The sequence below is a fragment of the Cannabis sativa genome, chromosome 5 (genome assembly GCF_029168945.1).
Source record: "Cannabis sativa cultivar Pink pepper isolate KNU-18-1 chromosome 5, ASM2916894v1, whole genome shotgun sequence".
In the NCBI taxonomy this organism is placed as follows: Eukaryota; Viridiplantae; Streptophyta; class Magnoliopsida; order Rosales; family Cannabaceae; genus Cannabis; species Cannabis sativa.
The window spans coordinates 66,028,697-66,055,841 of record NC_083605.1 but is presented as its reverse complement, the minus strand read 5'-3'; the positions used below and the strand labels follow the sequence as shown (position 1 = coordinate 66,055,841).

At 29.0% G+C, this 27,145-nt stretch overlaps 2 protein-coding genes across 2 annotated transcripts; both read right to left on the bottom strand.

Annotated features, from left to right (window-relative positions):
• Nucleotides 1-19,360: 19,360 nt before the first annotated feature.
• LOC115716295 (21 kDa protein) lies at nt 19,361-20,622 on the bottom strand. Its single transcript, XM_030645056.2, has one exon. The coding sequence runs from the start codon at nt 20,209-20,211 to the stop codon at nt 19,594-19,596; it is 618 nt and encodes a 205-aa protein (XP_030500916.2). The 5' UTR covers nt 20,212-20,622; the 3' UTR covers nt 19,361-19,593.
• A 4,083-nt stretch (nt 20,623-24,705) lies between these two features.
• On the bottom strand, nt 24,706-25,717 carry LOC115716293 (21 kDa protein). The gene has a single exon (XM_030645055.2). It carries the CDS (start codon nt 25,654-25,656, stop codon nt 25,009-25,011), a length of 648 nt encoding a protein of 215 aa, XP_030500915.1. The 5' UTR covers nt 25,657-25,717; the 3' UTR covers nt 24,706-25,008.
• Nucleotides 25,718-27,145: the final 1,428 nt, after the last annotated feature.

The following is a 27,145-nucleotide window of genomic DNA, read 5'->3' as shown; positions in this document are numbered from 1 at the left end:
TGTTGCAGCCTCTAACCCTACCAGAATGGAAATGGGAGGATATTACGATGGATTTTGTGGTCGGGTTACCTAGGACCACGGGTATGCATGATTCCATCTGGGTAGTGGTGGACCGATTTACGAAATCTGCTCATTTTCTGCCGGTCAGAACAACATTTTCAGTGGATCAGTTGGCAGAACTGTACGTCAGGGAAATAGTGAGACTTCACGGGGTACCGAAGTCTATTGTTTCGGACAGGGATCCGAAATTCACCTCCAAATTTTGCGTAGTTTGCAACGGGCAATGGGTACGAAGCTAAAATTCAGTACAGCATTTCATCCTCAGACAGATGGTCAGTCCGAAAGGACAATTCAGATATTGGAGGATATGCTGAGAGCCTGTGTTATGGACTTTGAGGGTTCATGGAGTAAATATCTACCATTGATAGAGTTCTCGTACAACAACAGTTATCAGAGTACGATAGGGATGGCACCCTACGAACTGTTGTACGGTAGAAAATGTAGATCCCCTATCCACTGGGATGAGACAGGGGAGAGGAAATACCTAGGTCCGGAGTCAGTTCAGCGGACCAATGAGGCAATAGAGAAGATTAAAGCTAGAATGCTTGCCTCACAGAGCAGACAGAAGAGTTACGCAGATCCGAAACGTAGGGATGTTGAGTTCCGAGTAGGGGACCATGTGTTTTTGCGGGTATCTCCAATGAAGGGGATTAAACGTTTCGGGAAAAGAGGCAAGTTATGCCCTAGATTTACAGGACCTTTCGAGATTCTCGAGAAGATAGGTCAAGTGGCATACCGATTAGCATTGCCTCCAGCCTTATCAGCAGTGCACAACGTATTCCATGTCTCAATGTTGAGAAAATACGTTTCAGACCCCTCTCATATACTCAGTTATGAGAGCCTACAGCTTCAGCCAGACATGTCATATGAGGAACAGCCAGTGCAGATCCTGGATAGAAAGGATAAAGTCCTTCGGAATAAGACCATAGCGTTGGTCAAGGTTCTCTGGAGAAACAGTAAGGTGGAAGAAGCCACCTGGGAGCTAGAGTCAGATATGAGAGCTCATTATCCAGAGTTATTCAGGTTAGATTTCGGGGACGAAATCCTTTTAAGGGGGGGATAGTTGTAAAGCCCGCTTAGTTAATTTGGAAATTAGCAGTTGTTTATGTTAATTATGAAATTATTTATAGCTATTTAAATAATTTATTATGGATATTTATGGAATTCAGATATGCATGAGTATGTTATCAGTAGCTTATATATTTCGCATTTCCGGTGTCCGGTATTTTGGAACGCGGCGTTTGGCTCAGTAGAAATCGCAACTTAGTATGTTAGTATTTTGGGGACGGGTTTTAGACATTGGGAATGTCGGGAATGGCCGGGAATTTAGAATGTCCCAAAAATACCCCTTTAGTATGATTTTAGTGATTTTATGGTGGAGGGGCAAAATGGTCTTTTTGCCCCATTAGTGTTTTGTCTTTTATGACTTTATGAATGGAAAATAAATAATTACTTAAGTGTTTATTTGGCTGAATATAATGAAATGCTATAGCTTTTACTCATTTTTCCAAACTTAGAAAATAAAATCATTTGTCTCAAAGAAACTCTCTCAACTCTCTCTCTCTCTATTCGGCCATTTGAGGCAGCTCCTAAAGGGATTTTTCCTCTTCAAATTCTTGTAGATTTCAGCTTGTTGTGTGTCTTTAATCAAGGTAATTCTTGTCTTGCTCTTCTATTTAGTTTTCTTGAGTTTTTTTTATGAAATTGGATGAAATGCATGTTGGATTTTATGTGATTCTTGCTGCTGTGATTTGAGGTTAGTTTCAAAGGTTTAAGCTTGTTTGATTAGGGTTCTTTGAGGTTGTTTTGATGCTTGATTACTAGGTTGAGCATGCTAGAGGTTTAATATTGCAAAAGTTGGATTTTCTTCATGAATTATTGTGAATTTGTGGCTGTAGTTGTTGCATGATCTAGGTTTTGTTTTCTGCTATGTTCCTATGTTTGATTAGATGATTTTAAGCCAGCTTAGAGGCTTGTGAGTGAGCTTTAGCCAAGTTTGAGTTCTAACTCAAAGCTTGGAGCTCACATGGTGAATTTTGCATATGTGTTTTCTGGGTGAATTTGATGCCTTGGAATTGTTATTTGGGGCATATAGAACAGGTCTGGAAAGTTTGGGACCAATTGGGTTTGAATTGGTCAAGTTAGGAGATTTTTAGTTGGCTGCCTGCGAGGAACCGGAATTCCGGTTGAGCATCCGGAATTCCGGATGGGGTCCTGAATTTTCCCAGAACCGGAATTCCGGTTGGGCAACCGGTCTGCCGGTTGGGGGATTTTTCAGAACCCTAGTTTTCCTCGTTTTTGGGTTTTTAGGGGTATTGCCATGCTTTTTATCGATAGGGAAACTTTTAGTTTCGAGTTTTAGTCCCCGGGAAGTGATTTAGCGTGTCACTTATAGCGTTGTGATTTTTATGGTTTAGGAGCCAGTAATCCGCCGTTCAGCTTCAGTTCCAGTCAGGTTGACCGGCACACCTGAAATCGAATCCGGAGTAAGATTAGTATAACAGTATGCATATGTAGATTACATGTTTAGCGTGCATGTAGGAAGCCTGTTAGATTACATTAGATATGTATTTAGGCTTCGAACCACCCATCCCTGTCACGTCGGTACAGGCTGGAGTATGACCAGCAGCCGGAGTATGACCGGTTCGACCGATCAGGCTGACACTGGTTGGTGGTTCAGTGCTATTGACCTATCCCGTCGGTACAGGCTGGAGTATGACCAGCAGCCGGAGTATGACCGGTTCGACCGATCAGGAGGATACTTGTCAATAGTACCGTCCCCTGAACGTTCAAAACTCAGTACCATGTTGGACATGGCAGTAGTGCTCAGTACCATGTTGGACATGGCAGTAGCGCGACTCAGTATCGTGTTGGACACGGCAGTCAGTTTTATGTATGATATTATTATGCTTTTCTTACTGAGTCTGTCGACTCACAGTTTACGTTCATGTGTAGGTAAAGGCAAGGCTGTTGCTGATGGACCGTGAGCGAGCATATGAGATTGTACATGTCGGGGCGGTTAGGCCTGGAGCGTACGATCCTCGGGACAGCAGGGCTGAGATTTTGTAACTGTCGTTAGACGACTTTATTTTGATGTAAAAGTTGAACAGTAAAAACGTTTGTAAATATTTTTATAAATCGGGATCCCGAGACTTTTTGCAAAATGGTTTATAAGTTTAATGAAAAAGCAAAATTTTAATTAATCACGTTTTTCCATAAACCTCGTTGACTAGCAACGAGCTGCACAGTACGTTTAAAAATCACGTAATACGCCTAAGATAGTTAGGGTGTTACAATTTATAACATAAATGCAATATTTTTAAAATTTAAAACATATATAATCATAATTTTATTGATTAACACATGAAATAAAAATCCCAATCCTAATATAAATAAACACATGAAAATAAACACGATGAATAAATTTATATGAAAAGTACTTAAAATACACACATGAAAAAAAAAATAAAACCAAAAAATAAACAAAACAATAACATAGATGAGAAGATGATTTATAAAAAAATACAGATGTAATATTTTAAATATAAGACATAAAAAAAATAATTAACGATTAAAAATAATAAACAGTTTTAAATTAATAATAAAAAGCGAAAAAAAATACATTAAAAAATAAACAAAAATAACCCATCAAGTTTAACAAAAACATATATAAATTAAAAAAAAAAAATACTAAAACCAAATAAACAATATTAAAAAAATATTACAACACAATACACAACAAAACATAATAAAAAAACGACAAAACAACAAAAGAAAAAAAAACAACTAACAAAGATAAAAAAAAACAAAGAAATGACATTTATAGATGGAGCATGAATAATTCTTCCACCAAAAAAATACATTAAAAAAATAAACAAAAACAACCCATCAAGATTAACAAAAACATATATAAATTTTTTAAAAAAAACGCTAAAAACAAATAAACAATATTAAAAAAAATATTACAATGCGATACACAACAAAACATAATAAGAAACACCAAAAAAAAAACAACTAAAAAAGATAAAAATACCAAAAAAAAAGGACCTTTATAAATGGAGCATGAATAATTCTTCCACCAAAAAAATACATTAAAAAAAATAAACAAAAACAACCCATCAAGTTTAAAAAAAGCATATATAAATTTTAAAAAAACACTAAAAACATATAAACATATTAAAAAAATATTACAATACCATACACAACAAAACATAATAAGAAACACCACAAAAAAAAAAAAAAGAAAAAAAAACAACATATATAAAATAAAAAAGAATGAATGAATGAAAAGTAAAATATGGAACATATATATATATCACTAATTCAAAATATATGTTAATTAATATTAAAATATATTAAATTGGCTTGATATGATCATATGTATAATTAATATCAATTTTTAATATTTTTCCAATAAAATCTGATAATATAATCTTTTTAATAATCATATAACATAATTAGAATTTGATAATTATGATTAGATTATGATAATATACGTATAGCTATAAGTTTTTTAATAATCATATAACATAATCAGATTATTAAAATAATATCATAATTAGTTTTCATTTCCCTTGCAATTATGATTATATATGATTTCAATTTTAAAAATATAACAGTTATGATATTCACGTGAGTTGTATGATAACAAATTTATAATTAGAATCTTTTATGTTTTTTAATTATTAATATATATATTTTGCTAATTAGTTGTGGCCTTTTCATTAATATCATATCAATTGGTTATAAATATTTATTATACAAATCTATATATAGAAAGTTAAATCATTAATATATTTATTATAATTTAATTAAAAATATGTATGAATTTTTGTAAATATGTTTTGAAATGTGTATATTTTTAAAATTGTATTTTTTTGCACATTTTTTGTAATTATTTTAAAAAAATGTATACATTTATGTAAAATGCCCTAATTGTTTTGCTCTCTACTCTACTTTGGTTTGTTAAGTACCAAAGTGGACTATCACTGTGTACACACCTGTACATGTGACAAAATTTTATTAGTCAACCTAATATTAATGATTAAAAAATAATTTAAAAATTTTCAAAATAAGAAAAAAAAACTTTTTTTTTTCTTTTTTTCCTTCTTCATCTTTCTTCTTCTACCAACAAACCTTCTTGTTCCCACCACCACAATCATAACACAACCACCAAATCCACCACCCACCGAAACTAGCACCACCATTATCAAAGCTTATTTTCAATTTTTCAACCTTCTTCTGCTTCAATCTATCAACACCACCAAGCCCACCACCATCCACAACTACCGAAACCACCACCACCAATATCGAAACCTATTTTTTAGTTCTTAACCCAACAAAATCAAAATAAAAACCAAATCAAATTCAATTCAAACAAAATCAAACTAAAACCCAAACAAATTCAAATCCAACAAAAGCAAAAAAAAAAAAAAATACAAATCAAATGAAAAAATAAAATACTAGATCCAAAAAAGAACAAGATTGTCCTTCCTCAGCCTAGAAGCCTAACTCCAAACTATCTCATCCTCAAGCTCGTCGAGATTCGAAGCTTCGTCGTCCCAACCTCCTGTAGTTGCGAGTTCCTCCGTCGACATACAGTGCTAGAGATGATCTTGACGGGGAGGAGCCAAGATCCCGTTGTCCTCGATGCCCACTAAGAAGAAGAGGAGTGAGAGAGATCCAGAATGGGAGAATCGGCATGGTATGTCCGCGGGAGGTTTGGGAATGAGATGGTGGTGGTGTCGTGCAAAGAGATCTGGGAAAGGGAGAACGATGATGGTAGATCTCTGGTTTAAGGCTGAGTGAACAACGAAAAAGAAAGAAGAAAGAAGAAAAAGGAAAAAGAAAAAAAAAGAAGGAAAAAAAATTATTTTTTTCTGATTTTAATTTTTTTTTTTATATTTTATATTATTTTTTAAGAGTAATTTGTGGCGAAACCCCCTTATGTTTTAATTTCTATACACTTAACCCCCTTATCTTTTTTCTTGGTGGCAAAACCTTCTTATATTTTAGTTTTTATACAATTAACCCCCAAATCTTTTTTTTTTTTTGTGGCAAAATCCCCTTATGTTTTAATTTTTATACACTTAACCTCTTTATCTTTTATTTTGGTAGTAAAATCCCCTTAAGTTTACTTTTCTTTGCAAATTTAAAGTTTTAGTTAGATATTACCGTTAAATATTAACTGGATTACTACTGTATCGACTTTGAGGTTTTAGTGTTACATATACACAGTTGTATACAGTGGTCATCTAGTTGATATTTAAAGATAATATTTAACTAGTGTGTCAAATTTGCAAAGAAAAAGAAACATAAGAGGGTTTTGCCACAAAAAAAAAAAAGATAAAAGGGTTAAGTGTATAAAAATTAAAACATAAGGAGGTTTTGTCACAAAAAAAAAATAAAGGAGTTAAGTGTATAAAAATTAAAACATAAAGAGGTTTTACCAAAAAAAAAAAAAATTAAGTGTATAAAAATCAAAACATAAAAGAATTTAGCCGCAAATTATTATTTTTTTAATTATTAATATTAAATGAACTAATAAATATCACTACGTACACTTCTATAGTTTAGGGAGTTCAATCCTATTACTTTATTGCGTGCTTATATATAATAACACCAAGAAAATATATTCAATCATATTCCTCTTTCTGGCGCTTGGTGGTGTCTTCGACGGACAGCTCCGTCCCAAGCGAAGGGTAAGGTAAGGTTGTTTTCTGAGTTGTTTTTTTTTCTTTGAGATTTCAATTTTTTGCTGTTATATTTGACAATTGAATTTGTTCATCTCAATCTCTGTGTTTTTTTTTCCTTTAATATTGGTAGTGCGACTGTGGCTATCGCGTGTTGTATATTTTGATAATTATAATATCTTTTCATTCATAAAAAACTTTGGAAGCTGTTTCTAATATTTAAAAGTTATAATATTTTGTGAAAATTTAATCATTTTTTTTAAGAAAAAAAAATCAATAAATATCTCATCTTTACTTTGAATTGTATGGTTTTGATTTTATTTTGTCAAGGTTCCAACTAACAAATAATTCTTCTATTTTTTTAGTGTTTAAAAATTCAATGGAACTGAGTTGCAAAAAGAGAAAGATGATGAAATATCATAAGCTGAGAAAGAAACGAAAAGAGAAGAATGATAAGATTTGTTTGTTAAATACAATGTTTAACGATGATATTATGGTAGAAATATTTATTAGAGTCGAAGATTGTGCCACTCAATTTCGATGTAGTATTGTTTGCAAGCGTTGGTTCTCAATCATTAATTCTAATTATTATCGTCAACAACAAATAGTAAGACATCACTCTTTGTCCCAATCATTATCTTTTACATTTATATTTAGAGTAACCAACAGATCAGTATTTCCAGAACCTTTCTGTGAACTTTTTTATGGTCATGACCGAAAAAGGCCTTTGTTGTCGGAGGGTTATTTAAATTTTATACCATGGGGGGATATAGAAATATTGGCTTCACATCAAGATTTGTTACTGCTTGGATGTGATAGGAATAAATTTATAGTTATATGCAATCCATTCACCAGGCAATAATGGATTGAGCTTCCAGGTCTTCATGATCCTTTGTACGACAACTACTACTTTACTTATGGGGGATTGGTTTTGTGTGATAATGAGGATAATCAATATAATCAAATATTCCATCAAATCAGGTTCAAGGTCATCATAACGTGGAATGTGATTGAAGATCTAAATGTAGATAGTATACTTAAAAATAGAGTATCTGTTTTTTCCTCAGAGACAGGAAATTGGTCCCAAATAACGTATTTTACTAACAGTTATAATACGCACATACATCCTTTCATTGTTCCTATTCTTACAAATAATGGAGTCTTGCATTGGGTAGATCAGGATAGCAATAGAGGCAATCTAGTTCGGATTGTTGTTTTAGATCCATTCAAAGATGTAAATCATCGCAGATTTATTAACTTCCCCTCTGACATCCTTGTTGGAAGAAGGAGCTCTTCTCGTGTACTCGTGCAGATTGGATTGGTACAGGGCAAATTGCGTCTTTCGCACCTTGTTATAACTAAAATAGATGGCTTTGTTTTGAAAATTTGGGAATTAGATAATGAGAATCATTGTGGCGACAAGGATGATGGGGTTTGGATTTTGGTGCACTATTTTGAGAAAAAGGAATGGAAAGGTGGAAGAATGTATGTGATTGCTTTTCATCCACAAGATGGTAATATAATATTTTTATTGCATCGTAAACGTTATATTTATCGTTATAATATTAAGAAAAAGAGGATGAAAAAAATTGGGGAATTTAAAGAAGATCGTATGGCAAAAGCCTTGTACACCTACACTCTTGTGCATCCTCTTTGGCCTACATCCATTCCTTATCTCAAGTTTTAGAAAAAATTTTTGTTCTTTTCTTCCATTTATCTATTTGAGTTTATTGTCTTCTTTACTAATGTAGTTATCATTTTAGTCATTATCAAAATCATACCTAACCTATAATTTGTTGTTTTGTTTTATTTATTAACGAATTAAAATTTTACAATTTTATTTAATTTATACGGTAAATCTACAGTAACTACAATATATATATAATTATAATTTTTTTTAAATGCTAAAATAGATAAATTTTTATTATAAAAATTTCCAAATTTGTATATCATCTATATCTATCTATTATCTATAATAGGCACGTATGCTTAGTCATATATATATATTCAATTTTATTTAAGTGATAAAATATGCAAATATATTTAATTTTTATTTTTATATTGAAATAGTCATTCTAATATGTTTAGAAAGTGGAAGTAGTTATATTTTATGTTACAAACTTTAAAATTAAAAAGTGTAAAAATTGTATAACTAATTACTTTATTCTTATTTATAATAGGCCTAAATTGGGACTTGATTTTTTTTATAACAAATTAGAGGTTATTCTTGAATAGAGTATTCTTAAATAGAGGTTCTACTGTATTATTTAAATAAGTTATAAATTTATGTAAAATTCATCATCTGAAGTATATAATATATTATGATTAAAGCATAATAACTATTACTTGATTTCTTATAAATTTATGCAAATCACCTAATGATCAGTTTTTCCTTCACTGATCAATTATTTATTTACTTGTGTTGCCTTATTCTCCAATATTTAATTTCACTTGAAATATATAATATATTTTTATCAAAGCACAATAATCATCATTTAATTTCTTAATAAATAACTGGTAAATTAAGTAATATGATTTTCAAATTAATGAGTTCATATAATAACATGAAATTTTGACGTTATAAGATTATTTTAAGTTATATATAAGATTGATTCTCATGATAATTATTTCCTCATGAATTTTTTTAAAAAAATAATCAATATTTTTGGAATAGGTTTATACTTGTAATCATAGTTTCAAAATGGAAAAATGACTTGTTAGGTGGGAAGCCTCATTTTGAATAAGAGTTTTTCATAAATATAGAAAAATTTGGTAGAATTTACTTTTATATGGTATAAATAAATAATGTTAAAAGGTATAAAATTAAAAAATAATTAAAATTTAAAAAATAGGAAAAAAAACAATAAATAAATTTAATAAAACTTATAATAATAAGTTTTGTCGGAAAAGTCATTGAAAAAGTTACTGGTGCTGAAAAAGTCACCGAAAAAATTATTATCACTAGAAAAGTTGCCGGAAAAGTCGCAAGAGAAGTCATCGTCGCCGAAAAAGTCACCGTTGCCAGAAACGTCATTGGAAAAGTCACCCGTAGATATCTTAGATATAAATAAAAATAGAACCGGTTTCATAACATAGTGAATAAAAACAAAGAACTCAAACCGGTTATAATTAAAATATAACCGGTTTTGTAACATAATAAATAAAAATAAATAACACAAAATAACTTAAACTAGTTATAATTAAAATAGAACCGGTTCTAGAACAATTTTATAATGAATAAAAACAAATAACATGAAATAACTCAAATCGGTTATAACTAAAATAAAACAAGTTATACAACATAGTGAATACAAACAAGTAACGTATGCAATAACTCAAACCGATTACAATTAAAAGACAAAGGGGAAATTAGTTCTTAAACCACTGAAGCATAAATTAATAAAAATAAAACCATACCCTCCACCACCATCTAATGTCTCAAACAAATACAAATTCAAAAGAGGAAGAGAGAGCGAGGAAGAGCTTCTAGGTCTTTCTCGGTCTCAGTTCGTGGTGTGGTGGCGCCATTCAATGAGCTTCTGGTTGGGAGAGGTTTAGGTGGGTGGTGGCAAATGGCGTTGGTGGTTGAGAGAAGCCGATGAGGAGGAAAAGAGAGAGTTGGGTAGGTGAGATTTGGGGGTTGTTGGATTGAGTTTTGGGTAGATGAGAAGGTTCGGTGGTGGAGGAGAGGAGGTTCAGTGGTGGTACGTAGTTGGTGGTCTCGGTGCCTGGGTCTGGGTGTCTTGAGAGAGAGAGAGAGAGAGAGAGAGAGAGAGAGAGAGAGAGAGAGAGAGAGAGAGAGAGAGAGAGTGTATTTTGGGTCGAAATTGAAAATAATAGTATTTAATTGTAAAAATTAATAAGAGGTAAATTTTGTTAGGGATACTTTTTTAAGCATGTAAAATGAAATTTTCCTATTCAAATCGTGTTAGTAGTTTGAATGATTGTTGTTGCTTTGTGCGGGATTCTCAATTTTTTTTAGATTTTTACAATTTCTCAAATGTAAGTGAATTAAAATTTTATATATATATATATATATTTATATATATTTTGCTAGATGTAAATCTTTTTTAGATAGAGACAATATTTTTGCTCATATATAACTTAAGAATATATAAGGATATTATTAGGGCTGATTATTTAATTCGTTGGGCCGACTAACCCAGCCAATCCAAACCGAAAATGGGTTGATCAACCCATATAATTATGGGCTGGAGTTTATTTGGTTTGAAAAAAATTACAACCCGTGAGTTATAGGTCGAAAATGGTCTGGGAAAATTACAACCCAATAAACCTAACACGGGTCGGCCCAATAACATAAAAAAATATATTAGTATGGGCTTTAAATATTAGGCTACTACTTTTACTCTTACCTTTACTCTAACCCTAGCAAACATATACACCTAACACAATATAGTACACACACATACAAAGGAGAATGGAAATCACACACTCTCTCTCTCTCTCTCTCTCTCTCTCTCTCTCTCTCTCTCTCTCTCTCTCTCTCTCTCTCTCCTAACAGTTGCCCTAACCCTAACACGATACTGACTCCCCTTTGCTAGTCTCTACCCACCTTTCTCTCTCTCGTTCTTGACTCAAATAACACACACTACAACAAACCAGGTCACTGCCTCTTTATCGAGAAAACTCGCACAAGGGCGTGAAGAAGGTAACTCGGCTTTCCTCATCTCTACTTTTTTTTTTCTTAAAAAGAGACTCATTCTCAATCTCAGTCTCACTTATTTCTTTTCTGTTTTTTTGTTGAAAAATTCTAAGTTGCGTCGTCACACTAGAGTTTCCTCTCTCCACGAACTCCTTCGTTAGCCGTACCACCAGTCGCAATACAAGCCACCAACATGCTCATGGGCACGACATAAATTATATTTTATTTCTTTGATTTGATTGTTCTAGTTTATAGTTTTGTCACTTTATATTTATTTTTTCTTTTTCAGTCATGTTTTATATAATTTTATTTTAATTTTCTATAGTTTTAAATTTAAATCTGACTGTATCAATAGTATTATTTTATTGATTATACATTTTTATGATTTCAGATATGAGTGTGTTATCCGTGTTTGCTCGAGTTTAGCCTTTAGAATTTACAATAATTTTTGTTTTTTTGTTGTTAAATATCTTGTATATGTTAGACATTTATATGTATAAACTGAAATATATATGTTTATGTATAAAATGCGGAATTAAATCAAACATATATACACTATGAATAAGGATCGAAATACCTCCAGCCATTGATTCTTGAGCTTTAGTCCCACATAAGCTTTGATCTGCAAAGAAAACTGGTTGATGTGGGTAATCAGGCTTCCTCGCTCTCTCAACTCTCTTTAGATGAAATTTTGCTGTTATCAACAGAATGAGTGAGGAGCTCGGGGACCGAGACCCTATATTTATAGGTGAGATACTCCATCAGTATCTGTGCCACATTAATTGTCAGAATATTTTGACAATTAATTCAGGAAATCAAATCAGGTAATGAATATAGAAATCTGACCATATATAGAATATTACGTAATTGATTCTGTCCAGATTGAATGAATATAAAATATTCATTTATCAGAATCAATAATATTATTTTATTTCCTTAATTAGAAATATTCTAATATTCTCCCACTTGGTCAGCATTTAAACTAAAATATTCAAACCCAAACGTTCCTCATTATATAATAAACATACGAATCATAGCGACATGTCCTCATTATAAGTCGAGTATTATCTTCCATGTATTATGATATATTTATTATATAACAATGTACTTTATGTGGCAATGTACTTAAGTGAATAAACCCTAACCCTTATGTTTATTCAGGTCCTCTTACGATAATTTTCTCAGATGAAATTAAGGTGCACATAAATATGAGAAAATATCAAAATTAGAGTTTCATTGAATAATTTTTGGTTGTACAAATAAAAACTGTATGTAGGTTAACTGAATCCCATATTTACTTTAAGATCCTTGAATTTGTGTTGCGGCATGCCTTTAGTCAAGGATATATGCGATCACCCAATTCAGTTTGCGTGATTAATGACCACTTATCACGCCTTTTTATGGCTAAATACTTAATGTCGATATGCTAGCTTCGACCAGTACTCTTATAGTTATTAGCCATAAATATTGTAGCTGAATTTATCGCAAAATTTTCTTAATGGCCTAATGAAACTGTAATTCTGAACTCTATGCCTACTATGAAACTCTATAATACATCATACGAGATGTATCCTCAAAACAATAAATGAATGTGACTTCTATAGTGAAAATAACAATCAAGATTCTCTACAATATAACTTACTGGTAATCTTAAGGACGTAATAAAATATTGATTTACATGAATCAATAGAACCAGTGAAGTACATTAGAATCTAATTGGTTAACTATATTTCCAGATGGTCAATTCATCTTAAAATATGTATGAATATAATTTTTAGTATCTTAAAGACACCTTATCACTTTGTATGAAAAATAAAATGGTCTTAACTTTAGTTATTCTGATACTACTTAACGATCCTGAAACAAATGTAATGCAAAGTCTTATTCAGACTCATAGGCATACATTAGGCTTCTAAAATAGAAGCAAATGAATGTTCTTAATTTATTCTCATTCCAAATCATTTTTTCAGATGTTGATTTGAGTTGAATTATCACACTTAAAGATAAAAGTTATATCAGATGAATAATACATAATTTTATTTAATCAGAGATGCTGTGGCTACTCTCTAATTAATTAAAATTATATATGTTATTTATATTCCTTATCTCAAAATAATAATTTGAGATATGAATTATTTCAACTTATATAGAAAACTTTTATCATCATTTGCAAGTAACATATTGTCTACGTATAAAACAAATATTACTCCCACTAACCTTCTGGTATATAATTATTTCCATAATTCTCTTTTCAAACCTAAAGGAAAAGATGATATAATACCAATTAGTGAGATGTTTGTTTTAATCTATAGGTAGACACTTTAAGCTTGCATATGTTCACCACTTATTAGAGGAAAATCTTTATGGCAGTCTGTATACCTTCTCCTCTAGTTCACTGTTTGGAATTGATTAATGAATTGAAACGAGCAACAAAAGTCAAGGTCTATAATAGAATCATTTATAAAAACAAGTGAGAATGTAAATCTCCTTTATTATTGATTCTTATTTCAAAATGAACTTCTTAGCAATGAATATTCTTTTATATCTTTATGTTTCTCAATGTTGCCTAATGAATATTATTGGTGAAAAAACTTATGCTTAATTAATGTTCTCCACCCCATTAGGCAACTTTACTAAAGATAAACTTTATTGCTCGCTCTTTAAGATATTCATTTCTTCATTCATGGCATGTTGTACTACAACTTCAATTCTTTATCATTCTATAATTTAATTTATGTCTCAAATTAATATTGTAGTTGAACTCTTATTGTTCAAAATGTAATCACTAGAAAACATTGATTTTATTGTTCTAATAAGTCATCTTAAGGATGGACCAACAAACTCTTAAAAGAGCAAATGGTTCAATATGCATGTTATTTTAGAAATTATAAGCAATTACTAAATAACATAACTTATTAGAATTTTATCAATGACTTGTAAACTATTAATGATTAGTTATGAATTCTCAATAACCATTAACCTTAAGGGTTGTTGTACTAAATCATAATTAATCTAATATTTGAGGTGGAAGTTTGAGAAAATATGAATGATCTTTCTCAGAAACTAGGTTCCTAGATTGATCACTCCCACTGATCAAGTCAATTCTTAATTCCACAATTCTAGTATTGTGAGATGGATAATAAAATATGTAACCCTTAGACCTTATAGCTTTTATGATGAAATGCTTATTAATGGTATTTGGGCCCAGATCTTTTCTTTGACAATTGTACTCTAACTGTATATGGGTATTTATAAAATGTGTACATGTCATCAAGTCGATTTTCAACCTTATCACAACTCAAAATATGTTTGAGAAACAACTTTGGCTAGAACACGATTCGATATGTACACCCCATTTAAGAGTATTAATAGACAAAGATTTAGGAAAGTTTGGAGTTTGCTATATAGCTCCACCCTATGTCCAACAATGCTTAGTTTCTTAAATCTATCACACACCATAATTTGGGTGTACTAGGCATATGTATTGGGCGATGAACCCATGCTTTTAAAGAAACTTTGCAAATGGACTGGAGTTTTTCCATACTCATGAATTTTAATGTAGTATTCTCCATTTTATATTTGATCTCACTATCTTAATATGCAAAATGCACGATTTCTCTACTTAAGATTTAAATGTCTTTGAAACATATAAATCTATACTTTTGCAGAAAAATAATTTATGTGAGTAATCGTTAAAAATGAGATGCAAAATTTGAGTCCATGTCTTCAAAATTAATTGACTTGTATGATTTCTAATATGATAGAATTCTAATGTGCACGATTTTGACTTGTTGGAATACATATTCTTAATGAAATTCACACAAGTTCTAAATAAAGTTAGTAAAATCAAGTGTAATGAATATCCCCACCATTTACTAACATTTATTCTATTTATGGAGATATGTTCCATAATCTTTGGTGCTATAATGTAGAAGAGTTCTTATTAATAACACACTTCTTATTGTCAGATTGAACTTGCATATCTTTATGAGTGACATCATTTTGTAGTAAAGACCTTTAAATGTGTCTAAATCAAGTTTCAGAAGAAGCTTGGAACATAAAGGTCTTTGCTAATTTTAAAACAAAGCCACTACAATATTGCTTATTCCTTAAACTTCTAAATGTGAGAACTTATCTTGTCTGTGGATAAGATTTGCTCACAGTTACTGACTTTCTTAGGTTTATTTGTAAACCTTGCAAGAAATTATGAATGTGGAATAACAATCTAAAATAATCCACTATGTGTTAATAATCATATTAATTATATTAGAATGAATTCATACACAATAAATTAAAATTTATTGGTGATAATAAAGTGTGATTTATTTTTCTTAATTATACAGTAAAAAATGTACATTTTAGATGAAGTTATCAGAATAAATTTTGTAAATTTCTACTCGTATGGAAGAAATTTATGAATAGTGATGTAATAAAATTACATATATAGTTTTGAGGTTTAAATAAATCATGTTTTTACCAATGAATAAACATGCTTAAATATAAAATCTTATTAAACAAAATTGCCTGTGGGCTAAATTTTTAATTTAATAAGATTAGATTTAGATGTAGATTATGATAGATTTACACAATTTATGAAAAAACTTAAAGTTTAATATTTCTATCTCAATGAAATGTATGAAACACTTATAAATGTTTCAAAATTTTATACTTTATGATAAAATTATTAAATTAAATCTACATAATTCCCTGTGGGATAAATTAAGAGAATTTAATTTAATGTATTAATTATGTAAATATAATAAAATCCCTGTAGGGTAAGATTATTATGTTCACATAATTTATGTCCATTATGTGATCTTGATCCACTTAATATATATAATTTTATATAATTAAGGATGTTGTGGCTACTCCCTAATTATTTAAAATTATGTGGTTTACTAGACACCAAAGTATAAACTGAAGATTAAAATTTTACTAAATCTAAAATTGCCTGTGGGCTAAATTTTAAATTTAATAAAATTAGATGAACTTTATGATAGATTTAGTTAAACAATTAGTTTTGGAAAATGAAAGTTTATTATCTATCTTTAATTAAATTTGTGATAACACTATTAAATTAAATCCCCATAACTCCCTGTGGGGTAAATTAAGAGAATTTAATTTAACATATTATCCTAATTAATTATACAAATATAATGAAATCCCTGTGGGGTAAAATTATTATACCTATATAATTAATTACAAGTTATGTCCATTAAGGTGAATTTTAATTAATATATAATTTTATACAAATAAGGATGCTGTGGCTACTCCCTAATTATATAAAATTATATTTTCACTTTGACATTAGGTATTGGGCTCTACCTAAAAGTAATTTCGTTATTAACATAATAGACAATCACTGAGATTAGTGCTCCTAGTGTGGTCGTCCGAAGATCATTAAAAACCGTTCTAGATATGAGCATTTGTCCCAAGATCATGTTTTCTTATGTCAAACCACAAAATTACTTACATTTTATTCATATTTTATTCATTTTAGGAAGTTTTATGAATATTTTATGAATAATTTTATGAAGTTTTATGAAACTTAATGTGCTATATAAAATATTCAACCTATCTTAATGTTTGAACATTTCTAAATATATCTAGCACTATAAAAGGAATTTATGTATGGCATTTAAATCATACAAATCAAAATTAATTGTATTAAAAATAAATTTGCCAAATAAATACAAATTAAAACAATTATTGTATGATAATAAATTAAATGCTTAATTCCATGATATGTAATTAATTATGCATTTATAACCATATAATATCTTAAATATTTGTACTAATAATTAATTTGTATAAATAAGGTAAATATACAAATTAGTACAATTAATTATATGAAATGAATTAAATGCAAAATTAAATAATATACTTAATGGCAGATTATTAATTAATTTAATCAATAAATTACTTAATTGGTAAATAAATATAATAATTGTGCACTTAATTGTAGAATAATTAAATATTCACATTCTTAAAATATCACAATTATTGTAATTACATGTAAAAAATAAAGCATGTAATTAATTTATCAAATTAAAAACTTTCCATAATAATTTATTACTAAATAACATATAATATATGAAGATATATGTTAAATAAGAATGGAAAGTTAAACAAATGTAATTTAATTGACTAAATCAACAAAAATAAGGAAATAAAATAAAATTCCAAAAATAAATCAAAATAACAAAATTTCGGAATTAATTATATAATTATATAACTCTCCAAGCTTATTTTTCTTTTTAAAACAAAAAAGGTAAATTTAAGTATTTTAAAATATTAGATTGTGTAATGCCACATAAGTGTGATAATTCTAATACAATATAGATATAAAACTACACAATTGAATAGAATTTAAATAAATTAATTGGTACTATTTATATTAATACATTTTGTACTAATAAAAAGTTTCATTTGGTAGGATAAGATTTTGCTCTATTCTAGACACACATGTAATATAACAATTCATTGTTGGGATACAAAACGCTGAGCTATTGACATATTGTTGTGAATACTAAACAACTATTAAATAAATGCTTTACTCTGCATAGAAGGGATGAGAAGAGAAAACCAAAAAGAAACCCATAGACAGAAAACGGTGGGTCTGTGTTTTGCAGGTTAGAAAGATAAGCATGTCAGTAATTTATTTTCTTTTTGATAATCAAGAGCAAATATGATTTTACATGTGTAATTTTTTTTTTTTATTTAAGCGTTTATATATTACAAATATATTTTATTTGGGACTCGAACCCAGAACCCCCAACACACACATTCACTTATGGTCACTTGACCTCAAGTGGTTTTTTACATGTGTAATTCACTGATTACAATTATTTGCCAAATACAAAAACTACTGGCCAATATTATATGCATGTGAGTTTATTAAACATTGTCTAATTAGGTTCACTAAAGTTCTTTTTTTCTTTTTTGTTCTCTCTCGCAATAAAAATAAAAATAAAGTACATAAAAGTTCTGAAAAGAAAGGGTTATTTTCCATAAGATTTCATTTTCATACATCTTTTTTGGTAGATAGTTCTTCTAGGAATGACAATTATACTGTGGGTTCGGTACATGCCGCCTCTTATAGGGTGTGGGGCGGGGGTTGAATTTTGGGAGCCAAAGCAAATATAGATTTAAACGTTCATACCTAAGTTAAAATCGGAACAAGAGAAAATAGATATTCATCCCGATATAAAAATATATATTTAAAATTTTAAAAACGTAACTACTATCATTAAAATAATTTTATTTTTTTAAGTTTTTTATTGATTAAATTAGTGAGTTATTTTCTTTTTTATGAAAATAATCACACGTAATTACTTTGAAAAAAATATATTTAATCACTTATTTTCGATATATTAATTTTATATTTACTAATTTTATTTACTATACACATTACACACTATTCCACTTATATTTTTTATTTTAATAAATTTTTATGATGTTTTTTATTTTTTTTATTTAAAAAAATCCTCTTTAAGACATTTTTCTATTTCAAGAGTATATATGTAATGGTTACATAATGCTTCTCCCGCCGCATAATCCCTAGCTTATCTCCGGTTTAATTTAAACGGGTATTAAGGCAGATAGGGGTGGGGAGCAATCCCTGCCTCCATCCACCCCATTTACATTCCTAAATACTTCTATCTCTACCTTGGGAAAAAAAACACTACCTTTTCTTTTCTTTGTGTTGGGTCATTGCACATTCGTGTGTACTTTTTATCTTGTTAAATTTGCTAATGGGTCATGGAGAAAATACTCTCATAAAAACACTATAGTGTGGTGAAAAATAAACAAATTTATATCACATTAGGAAAATGAAATAGTGACATGCAGTAGTTATAATTTCGCTCACAGAATAGAAAGGTGAATGAATATACATAGTACAGGGTCTATTATTACGTTCCTTTGCTTTATTCTTCTTCTTATCTTTTCTTGTTTTTTCGAAAATTCAAACTTCAAATAATTATTTATCAAACTGGATAACAAAGCTGAAAATACATACAATAATATGTGATTAAAGGTTAACTCTAACTATGGTAATATCACTAAACGCACTCTACAACATATAACTTAATATATATAATAATGACAAACAGGTATATAATATATAATCAGCTTCATCAATCCAAAAATAAAAAGATGACAAAAAGGAAGAAGAGTCTAAGAATGAAGAATAGCATAGTGATTAACTAGAGCTAAAGCATTGCTAGTCATATGAGCAACATTAACAATGTTTTCCCTCACAGTGGTTTTGACACTTCCATTCATACCATTCCCAGAGAAGCCATCAACACAAGTATCTTCATCAGTCAAAGCAGCACTAACCCAAGTCTCAATATCACTCATTTGCATCTCAAAGTTGACATCTTTCTTACCCATTTCACCAACAGATCTCTGAAGCTCATCCACAGAGTCCCCAAGCTCCTCAACACAATCCTTTAAGGCTGCAGCTTCTCTAACAGTCAAGCCTTGGGATTTGGCCAGTTTTGACATGGCTGCTGATGTTAAACGCACCGTTTTGAGAGTCTCCGAGAGAGCTGCCCCTGCCAACAGCTGAGGGTTGCTCTGGATTTCAAAAGCGTGGCTTGAGAGTGTGGTGAAACAGAGGTCAGGGTATGTTGTGGCACCACATGAGGTCCTGATAAATTCTGTGTTGGAATCCATGGGTTCGTTTGATAATAAGCCTGTGGCTACCATTACATAGCTTTGAATAATCATCACTATGAATATGATGATTACCATTGTTGGCTTTTTAGATGAACAATAATAATTAGCCATATATCTATTTGGTTCTTTGTTAATGGTTTTTTAATTGGGGTGGGATGAGTATATATATGATTGTTGGTAAAGAGAGGGTCCCTATCTAATAATGAATAATGTTATTGCATGTGATATATAGCCAATGTAGTGTCACATGAGTCCCCCTCCACCCCCATATAAGGTGTTTTTTTTTATATGATATGTAAAATAGATATTAAAAAAAAAATAAAAAAATTATGATGCACTCACATGTCGATCAGTCCTATTTTTTGTTCTTTTTGAATTTTACTGCCACAGCTATGTAATAGGAGTACTAGGATAGCCGGATAGGAGAGGCATACAAAGTCATCGTCACAAATATATTTCAATGAAAAACAAAACTACTCATTTCATGAATAACATTTCTGTTATTATGGAAAAGGTTGCAGTTGGTTGGTGATGTTTAAAAATGTGTAGTTTGGTTTTAAGAAGAACGGTTTGGACGACAGGTGTGAAACCCATAAAAAGGTGAAAGATTAGGTTTACACTAAAGGTACTTTTGAAATTTGAAACTATTAGTTGGACCCTAACCAGAATTAGTGATAGATAATACTGATTAATTAAGAGCATGAAATAGATCAAAACTTGAAGTGACTTTTGTCCATATTTTAAGGCTCTTAAATTTGAAACCTAGACAATATTGATTATGGTCTCCTTAGTTAGCTGGCCTGTTTTTTTCTCTTTTTTTTGGTGGTGTGGAGCATCTTTCAGAAAATTGTGCCTAAATCACAGCCGTAATAAAAGTAACAAAAAACAATAAGTGATAAGACTCAACTTCTTCACCGATCACATTCACTTAGATTTCTCTACAAAACCATATTACTTTGTGTGAATGATAATGCATAAAAAGCCAATGTGGCAAGACAAGGCAAGCATGTGCATTCTCTTCCCATAAAAGCATTACTCATTTAAATTCTTGGGTCCCCAAACCTAAAATTAGGAACTATTTGTCACTCTTGTTATAATTCACCACTCATCAAATGGAAACTTCCTCACTTTGCCAACAAATGAACCACTCTTTCAATGAGTACTTGAAACACATTATTTGAACCACCAATCAATAATGAAGTACAACAAAGTAGGAAATACAATATAATAATCATATATAACATTGAAATGATGTTTTAAAAATACAATGGTAAGTCAATTTGTAACTGGTAGGATCCAAAACATTGTCTCAATGAGATGAATAAGGTGTTTCTTCAATAATACACTAGTATTTAATTTGCATTTATTTATTCATTTATTTTTTAAAGATAAGAGTTTTTTGTAGAAGGTTAGAAGTAAGTATACATAAGTACAACAAAAGTCATTTGCTTTAAGCAAATGCTTTCCAGACTTGATCAAATATATGTGAACCAAATCAAATCTGTTGGGAAATGATATAGTAATGGGCTTCCTATTTAGATTTTTGGAGTTGTGTAAAAAAGTGAATTACCATTAGCATTATTCACACCTTGGCAGGCTGGCTGCAGCAGCATCATGGTTACTATTCATGTTCAAATTTAATATGGCCTTAATACATCTAACTTACATTTTTAGGAGTTTGACAGAATATTTTTGTGAAAAAGTCATTTTTATAAAACTAATTTTCAGAGCACATTTTTGAAGTAGTCATAGGCGGACCTAAGGGTGTTGAGGGAGGGCTAAAAGCCCACCCTCAGATTTAAAAATATATTAATATACAATTGTTACTTTCATATATACATAGTAGTTAAATAGAACAATTAGTTAAAATGCTTTAAATTTACATGGGAGACTATGTTCTAAATTTCCTTGCTCCTTTTTTTCTACGTGTATCTATATTTTATTTATTAAAAAAACCAAATGAAGTATAAAGTTTAAACTAAGATCGAACTTATGACCATTAGAATAGGAGTATGCTGCTAAATTATCATTCTACTTAAATTTAGCTAGTTATTTATTGTTTTAGATTATATTGAATGTATAACTAAGTCTACCCTAAAATTCAATTATGGGTCCGCCACTGGAAGTAGTTACTTTAATTTTGGAGCAGTAATAATAAGACTCGTGCATAGCAAAAAACAACACCTATCATCACAAAAAGGACAAAACATTTTAATGACAATTTTTTTTCATGACTAACAAAATATTATTAACTAACCACTTAAGGCTAGCTCAAGTGGCCATAGGAGGGTCCATGTGTGTTGGAGGTCCTGGGTTCGAGTTCCAGGTTATGCATTGTAATATATAAACGCTTAATTTAAAAAAAAAAACAAAATGTTATTAATTTGTCACTAAACAAATAGTATTTACATACAAATTATTGCTTATTTTTTTAAAAAAAAAATACAAAAATAACATAAAAGTTACAAAAATACGATTGTACAAATTTTTTAAATATTTTTACGATTTTTAAAATTTATTTACATAAAATACAGTCTTTTGATGTATTTTTATGTTGTACTCTTATTCTTTTGTTATTTGTATATTATTTTCTTATGATGTTTTGATATTGTTTTGTTGTTCTTTTCTTGCTGCTTTCATGTGAATTTTTTTTTTGTGATTTTATAGAATATCGTAAAAATATATATAAAAAAATTTGAATGTAAATTTTTACCAAAAATATCAGTTTATATAATTTTTATGAGCATACTTTGCTAACTTATGAGAACTAGTATTTACATATCTAAAAACATGAGGGATCTATACTCCTGGAAAATTGACCACAAGATTCCCAATATCAGCATATACACAATAAAAACCAAAAACTATGTCTAATGGCCCAGGGTCGCAATTCTTTTGCTACCATAAGAGAATCAATCTCAATGAAATGTATTAAAAATTACAACTTGATTAGCTGTGAAAAATAAACACAACCTCGAGAATTTTTGGTTTGAAACATCCATACAATAGTTTTGACAAAGCATAGGACTATGTTAGTAAATATTCTCATTCTAAAACTTGTAGAGAAATGACAATTTTAGACTATTTATTATTTATATTGTCTTTTTCCACATAAAAAAAATCAATAATTTTTTTTCATGTTTTTTTAGAATAATTACAAGAAAAATTACTTAAAGATTATGATATATTTATATTAGTTTTGTTATTTTTTTTTATTTGAAAGTTATGACGAATTTTTTAAATTTTTTATGAGTTGCTGTGGGTTGTTGGTATATAAATTTTATTGTACAGTATATTTCTATTTTGTTGTATGGTAAATTATTATACTTAGATAATATTTATTTTTTATTTTTTTTATGTATAATAGTGCTATATAATTTTGTTAGCATAATACAAATATTTTAATGTATGTATATAATTTTATTGGTACCTATATATGTCTAATTATTCTTTTTATATATTTTTATTGTATGATATATTATTTATTTTAAATATATTTAATTAGTTTGTATTTTATTATATGCAATGGTGATATATAATTTTATTGTCATGGTATATATATTTTAATTGTGGTATATAATTTTGTTAGTATAGTATACATATATATATTAGTAATATATATTTATAATTATTATTATTGTTTATATATATATTTTGGTGAATAGTATATGTATTTTTTGTTATATGGTATATTATTTTTTTAAAATAATATTTAAGTTTTATTTTCTATTGTACTTTTGTTGACATGATATACAATTTTATTAGCATCTTATGTATTTTTATTTTTATTTGTTGTTATTATATATATATTGATTGTAAAGTATATATTTTTTGGTTATATGGTATATAAATTTAATTATATAGTATATCATTTTATTTTAGATCGTGTTTAATTTTTATTTTATTATGTATAAAGGCGATATATAATTTTGTAACTATAATATAATTATTTTATGGTTGTATATAATTTTGTTAATATGGTATATAATTTTTTAATAATATTATATTATATTATTTTATATATAGTATATAGTTTTTGTTGTATATATAGTATATAATTTATTTAAGATGATATTTAGTTTTAATTTTATTATATATAATTTTTTTGGTATGTATATAGATTTTAATAGTGATATATATAATTTTATTAGCATGATATATATTTTGAGTATTAATTTAGTATTATTATAATTTCTTTATAGTATATAATTTTATTAATATGGTGTATTAATTTTTAGTGATACGATATATTATACTATTGTATATATGTAATGATATAATATATCTCTTCATTTTTTGTTACAATATAATAATTATTATATTATGTAATATTAAAAAAATATATATAATTTAATTTAATTATTGTATATATTTTTTAAAAAATAATATATTAGTAAATGTATTTTTATTATTTTAATGAGCTAATTTATTATATTTGATTATTTTTTTAATTTTGTTCAAACAAACCAAAAAGATTTTAGGTAAGACTTATGACCATGATATTACACATAGCCACATTCACGACTAATGTGTACTTTCCCTTTTTAATTGACTTGACCATAATTAAGATACTCATGTACAAAACATAGATAGATATATCAATTTATGAGAATGGTCTCTTCTTCAAAATAAGGCTAATAACATGCTCACTCACCAATTATATATACAAATCCACACAAAAAAAAAAAACAAACACATGTATACATACATACACTTAATTACAAATTTCTCACTAGACTATCCAACATATATGACAACAAACTTTCATCTGTCATAATAGCTTTTTTCCCCGAAATGAAAAAGGTTCGTACCAAAAGAGTAATCTTTTCTCTCAATCAATAATAGCTTAGCTTTTCCCAACTTTTCTTTCTTTCTTTCTTTCCCGAGAACCAAACAGAAAACTTAAACTTAATGCAACAAGGATGCTTGAACTAATGAGGCATAGTTATTGAGCAGAGCCAGAGCATTACTAGTAAGATGAGAAACTTTAAGCACATGCCTCCGTACAATGACCTTGGCATTACCATTACCATCACCATATTTCCCACCCTCAGAAAAACCATCAACACAAGTGCCATCATCAGTCAAAGCAGCACTAATCCAAGTCTGAATATCACTAATCTGAGCCCCAAAATCATAGTCTCCCAGTTGACCCATTTGGCAAACTGACTTTTCCAGCTCCTCCAACGAGTCACCAATCAATTCCACGCAGTCCTGAACAGCTGCAACCTCCATGGGACTCAAGCCACGTGTCCTAGACAACCTGTTGATGATAACCGACGTCGTTTTTGTGGCTGTAAGGGACACGTTTAGGGCTGTGGAGGCTAAGAGTTTGGGGTTGGTTTTGATACTCTGTGCAAAAACAGAGAGAGATTCGTAACACAATTTGGGATAGATTGTAACGTTACATGATGTTTTTATGTAGCTAAAGTATGTTGGGTTTGGGAATATTGTTGGTGTTGTTTTTGTGGCTGAGATTGGAGTTGTTTGGTTACATGAATATTGGAAAACAAACACAGCTGCTAAGAAAGCATGTGCTAAGCCTGAGAATTTCATCTCTAATAATATAATTTTACTGAGGAAAAAAAATTGGTTTTGGGGAAGTTTTAGAAGATAGGTTACCAATTTATAGAAAAACTACTTGTGGTTCTGTTTAGTTTCCAAATTATTTTGGGACCCATGAAGGGTCAAATTTTGATAATTCATATTTTTTATTCGTGCATGAAAATAAGCCCTACAAGAGTTTTTTTTTTCGGATAAATAGCCCTACAAGAGGTTTTGTTCACATACATTATATACCCTAAACATATATAGTAATATATTTGAGATATGTTTGAATAATATAATTATAAGGAATATCATATCATGATGATGAGTTGATGAAATTCGATATTGTTACATATCATAATCGATCATAATATCATACAATAAAATATCGTGCACGTAATTTATTGCGGGTGTGACGAGACGAATTATAACAAAGCATTTAAAAAATATAAAGATTAATTAGTATATCATAGGATTATAATTCAAAGAGGAGTGTTACATTTTTAGTAATTTATGTGTTTGAAAACACATGCTACAATAATTTTTCTTTTCATTTCTTTTGTTCCTAACAGTGTTCATTATACTCACAACATGAAGTTGTAAATTTTTAAACTCTAATATTATAAATTATTTAAAAATTTTAAAAAATTTATAAAGATATATTATAATAATAAATATCATTATGAAAAAAATTTGAAAAAAAATATTCTAACATATAATTTTAAAAATAAATAAAATTAATTAAAAAATTGTACTATAAAATTATAATTAACACTTGACTAATCGAAATCCAAAATAGATTCTCGCGAATTTTCCATTTGCAGTAAAATTTACTATAATTAATCTGTATAATTAATGATATGATAAATTTAATAGTTAATTACAAATTAAAGTACTTTTACATATATGGACAAGTAAGAGAGATTAACCATGTGTTAGATAATGATAGTTTTTAAGAAAGAGATCATCAGTGCTGTATATATATAAGAGAATATTATATATCATGATGATCTTGATTAAATAAATCATCACTGGGATAGCCTTTTTTTATTATTTTGATACTGACCCTGATAAAAAGAAAGGAGGGATTAATTAAACATTTATGCATATGAAGACTGAAGTTCTTCAGGTAGTCTAATTATTAGTCCCACTATTACCTACTTCCATTTGATAATTTGAGAAATTCAAATTGATAAGACAAAAGGTCATTTTATATCACCACAAACCACAGCAAAAGCCCTGATTGAAACTAATAAAATTCAACAACGGACACCATTATAGATATTATTGGATTATAAAAGCAGTATTATTGATATTATATCAAGCTAAGGTTAATTAGTAGTAAGAGAGAGAGCCCATAATATTAATGCTTTTAGACTCTCCCTTTCCACTTTTAAAAGAGCATATATTAAAAAAAAAAGAAAAGCTTTGCCCATGCACCATTCTTTTCCTTTTCCTTTTCCTTTTCTTTGTCATATGGTTGAGCTTGAGTTTAATT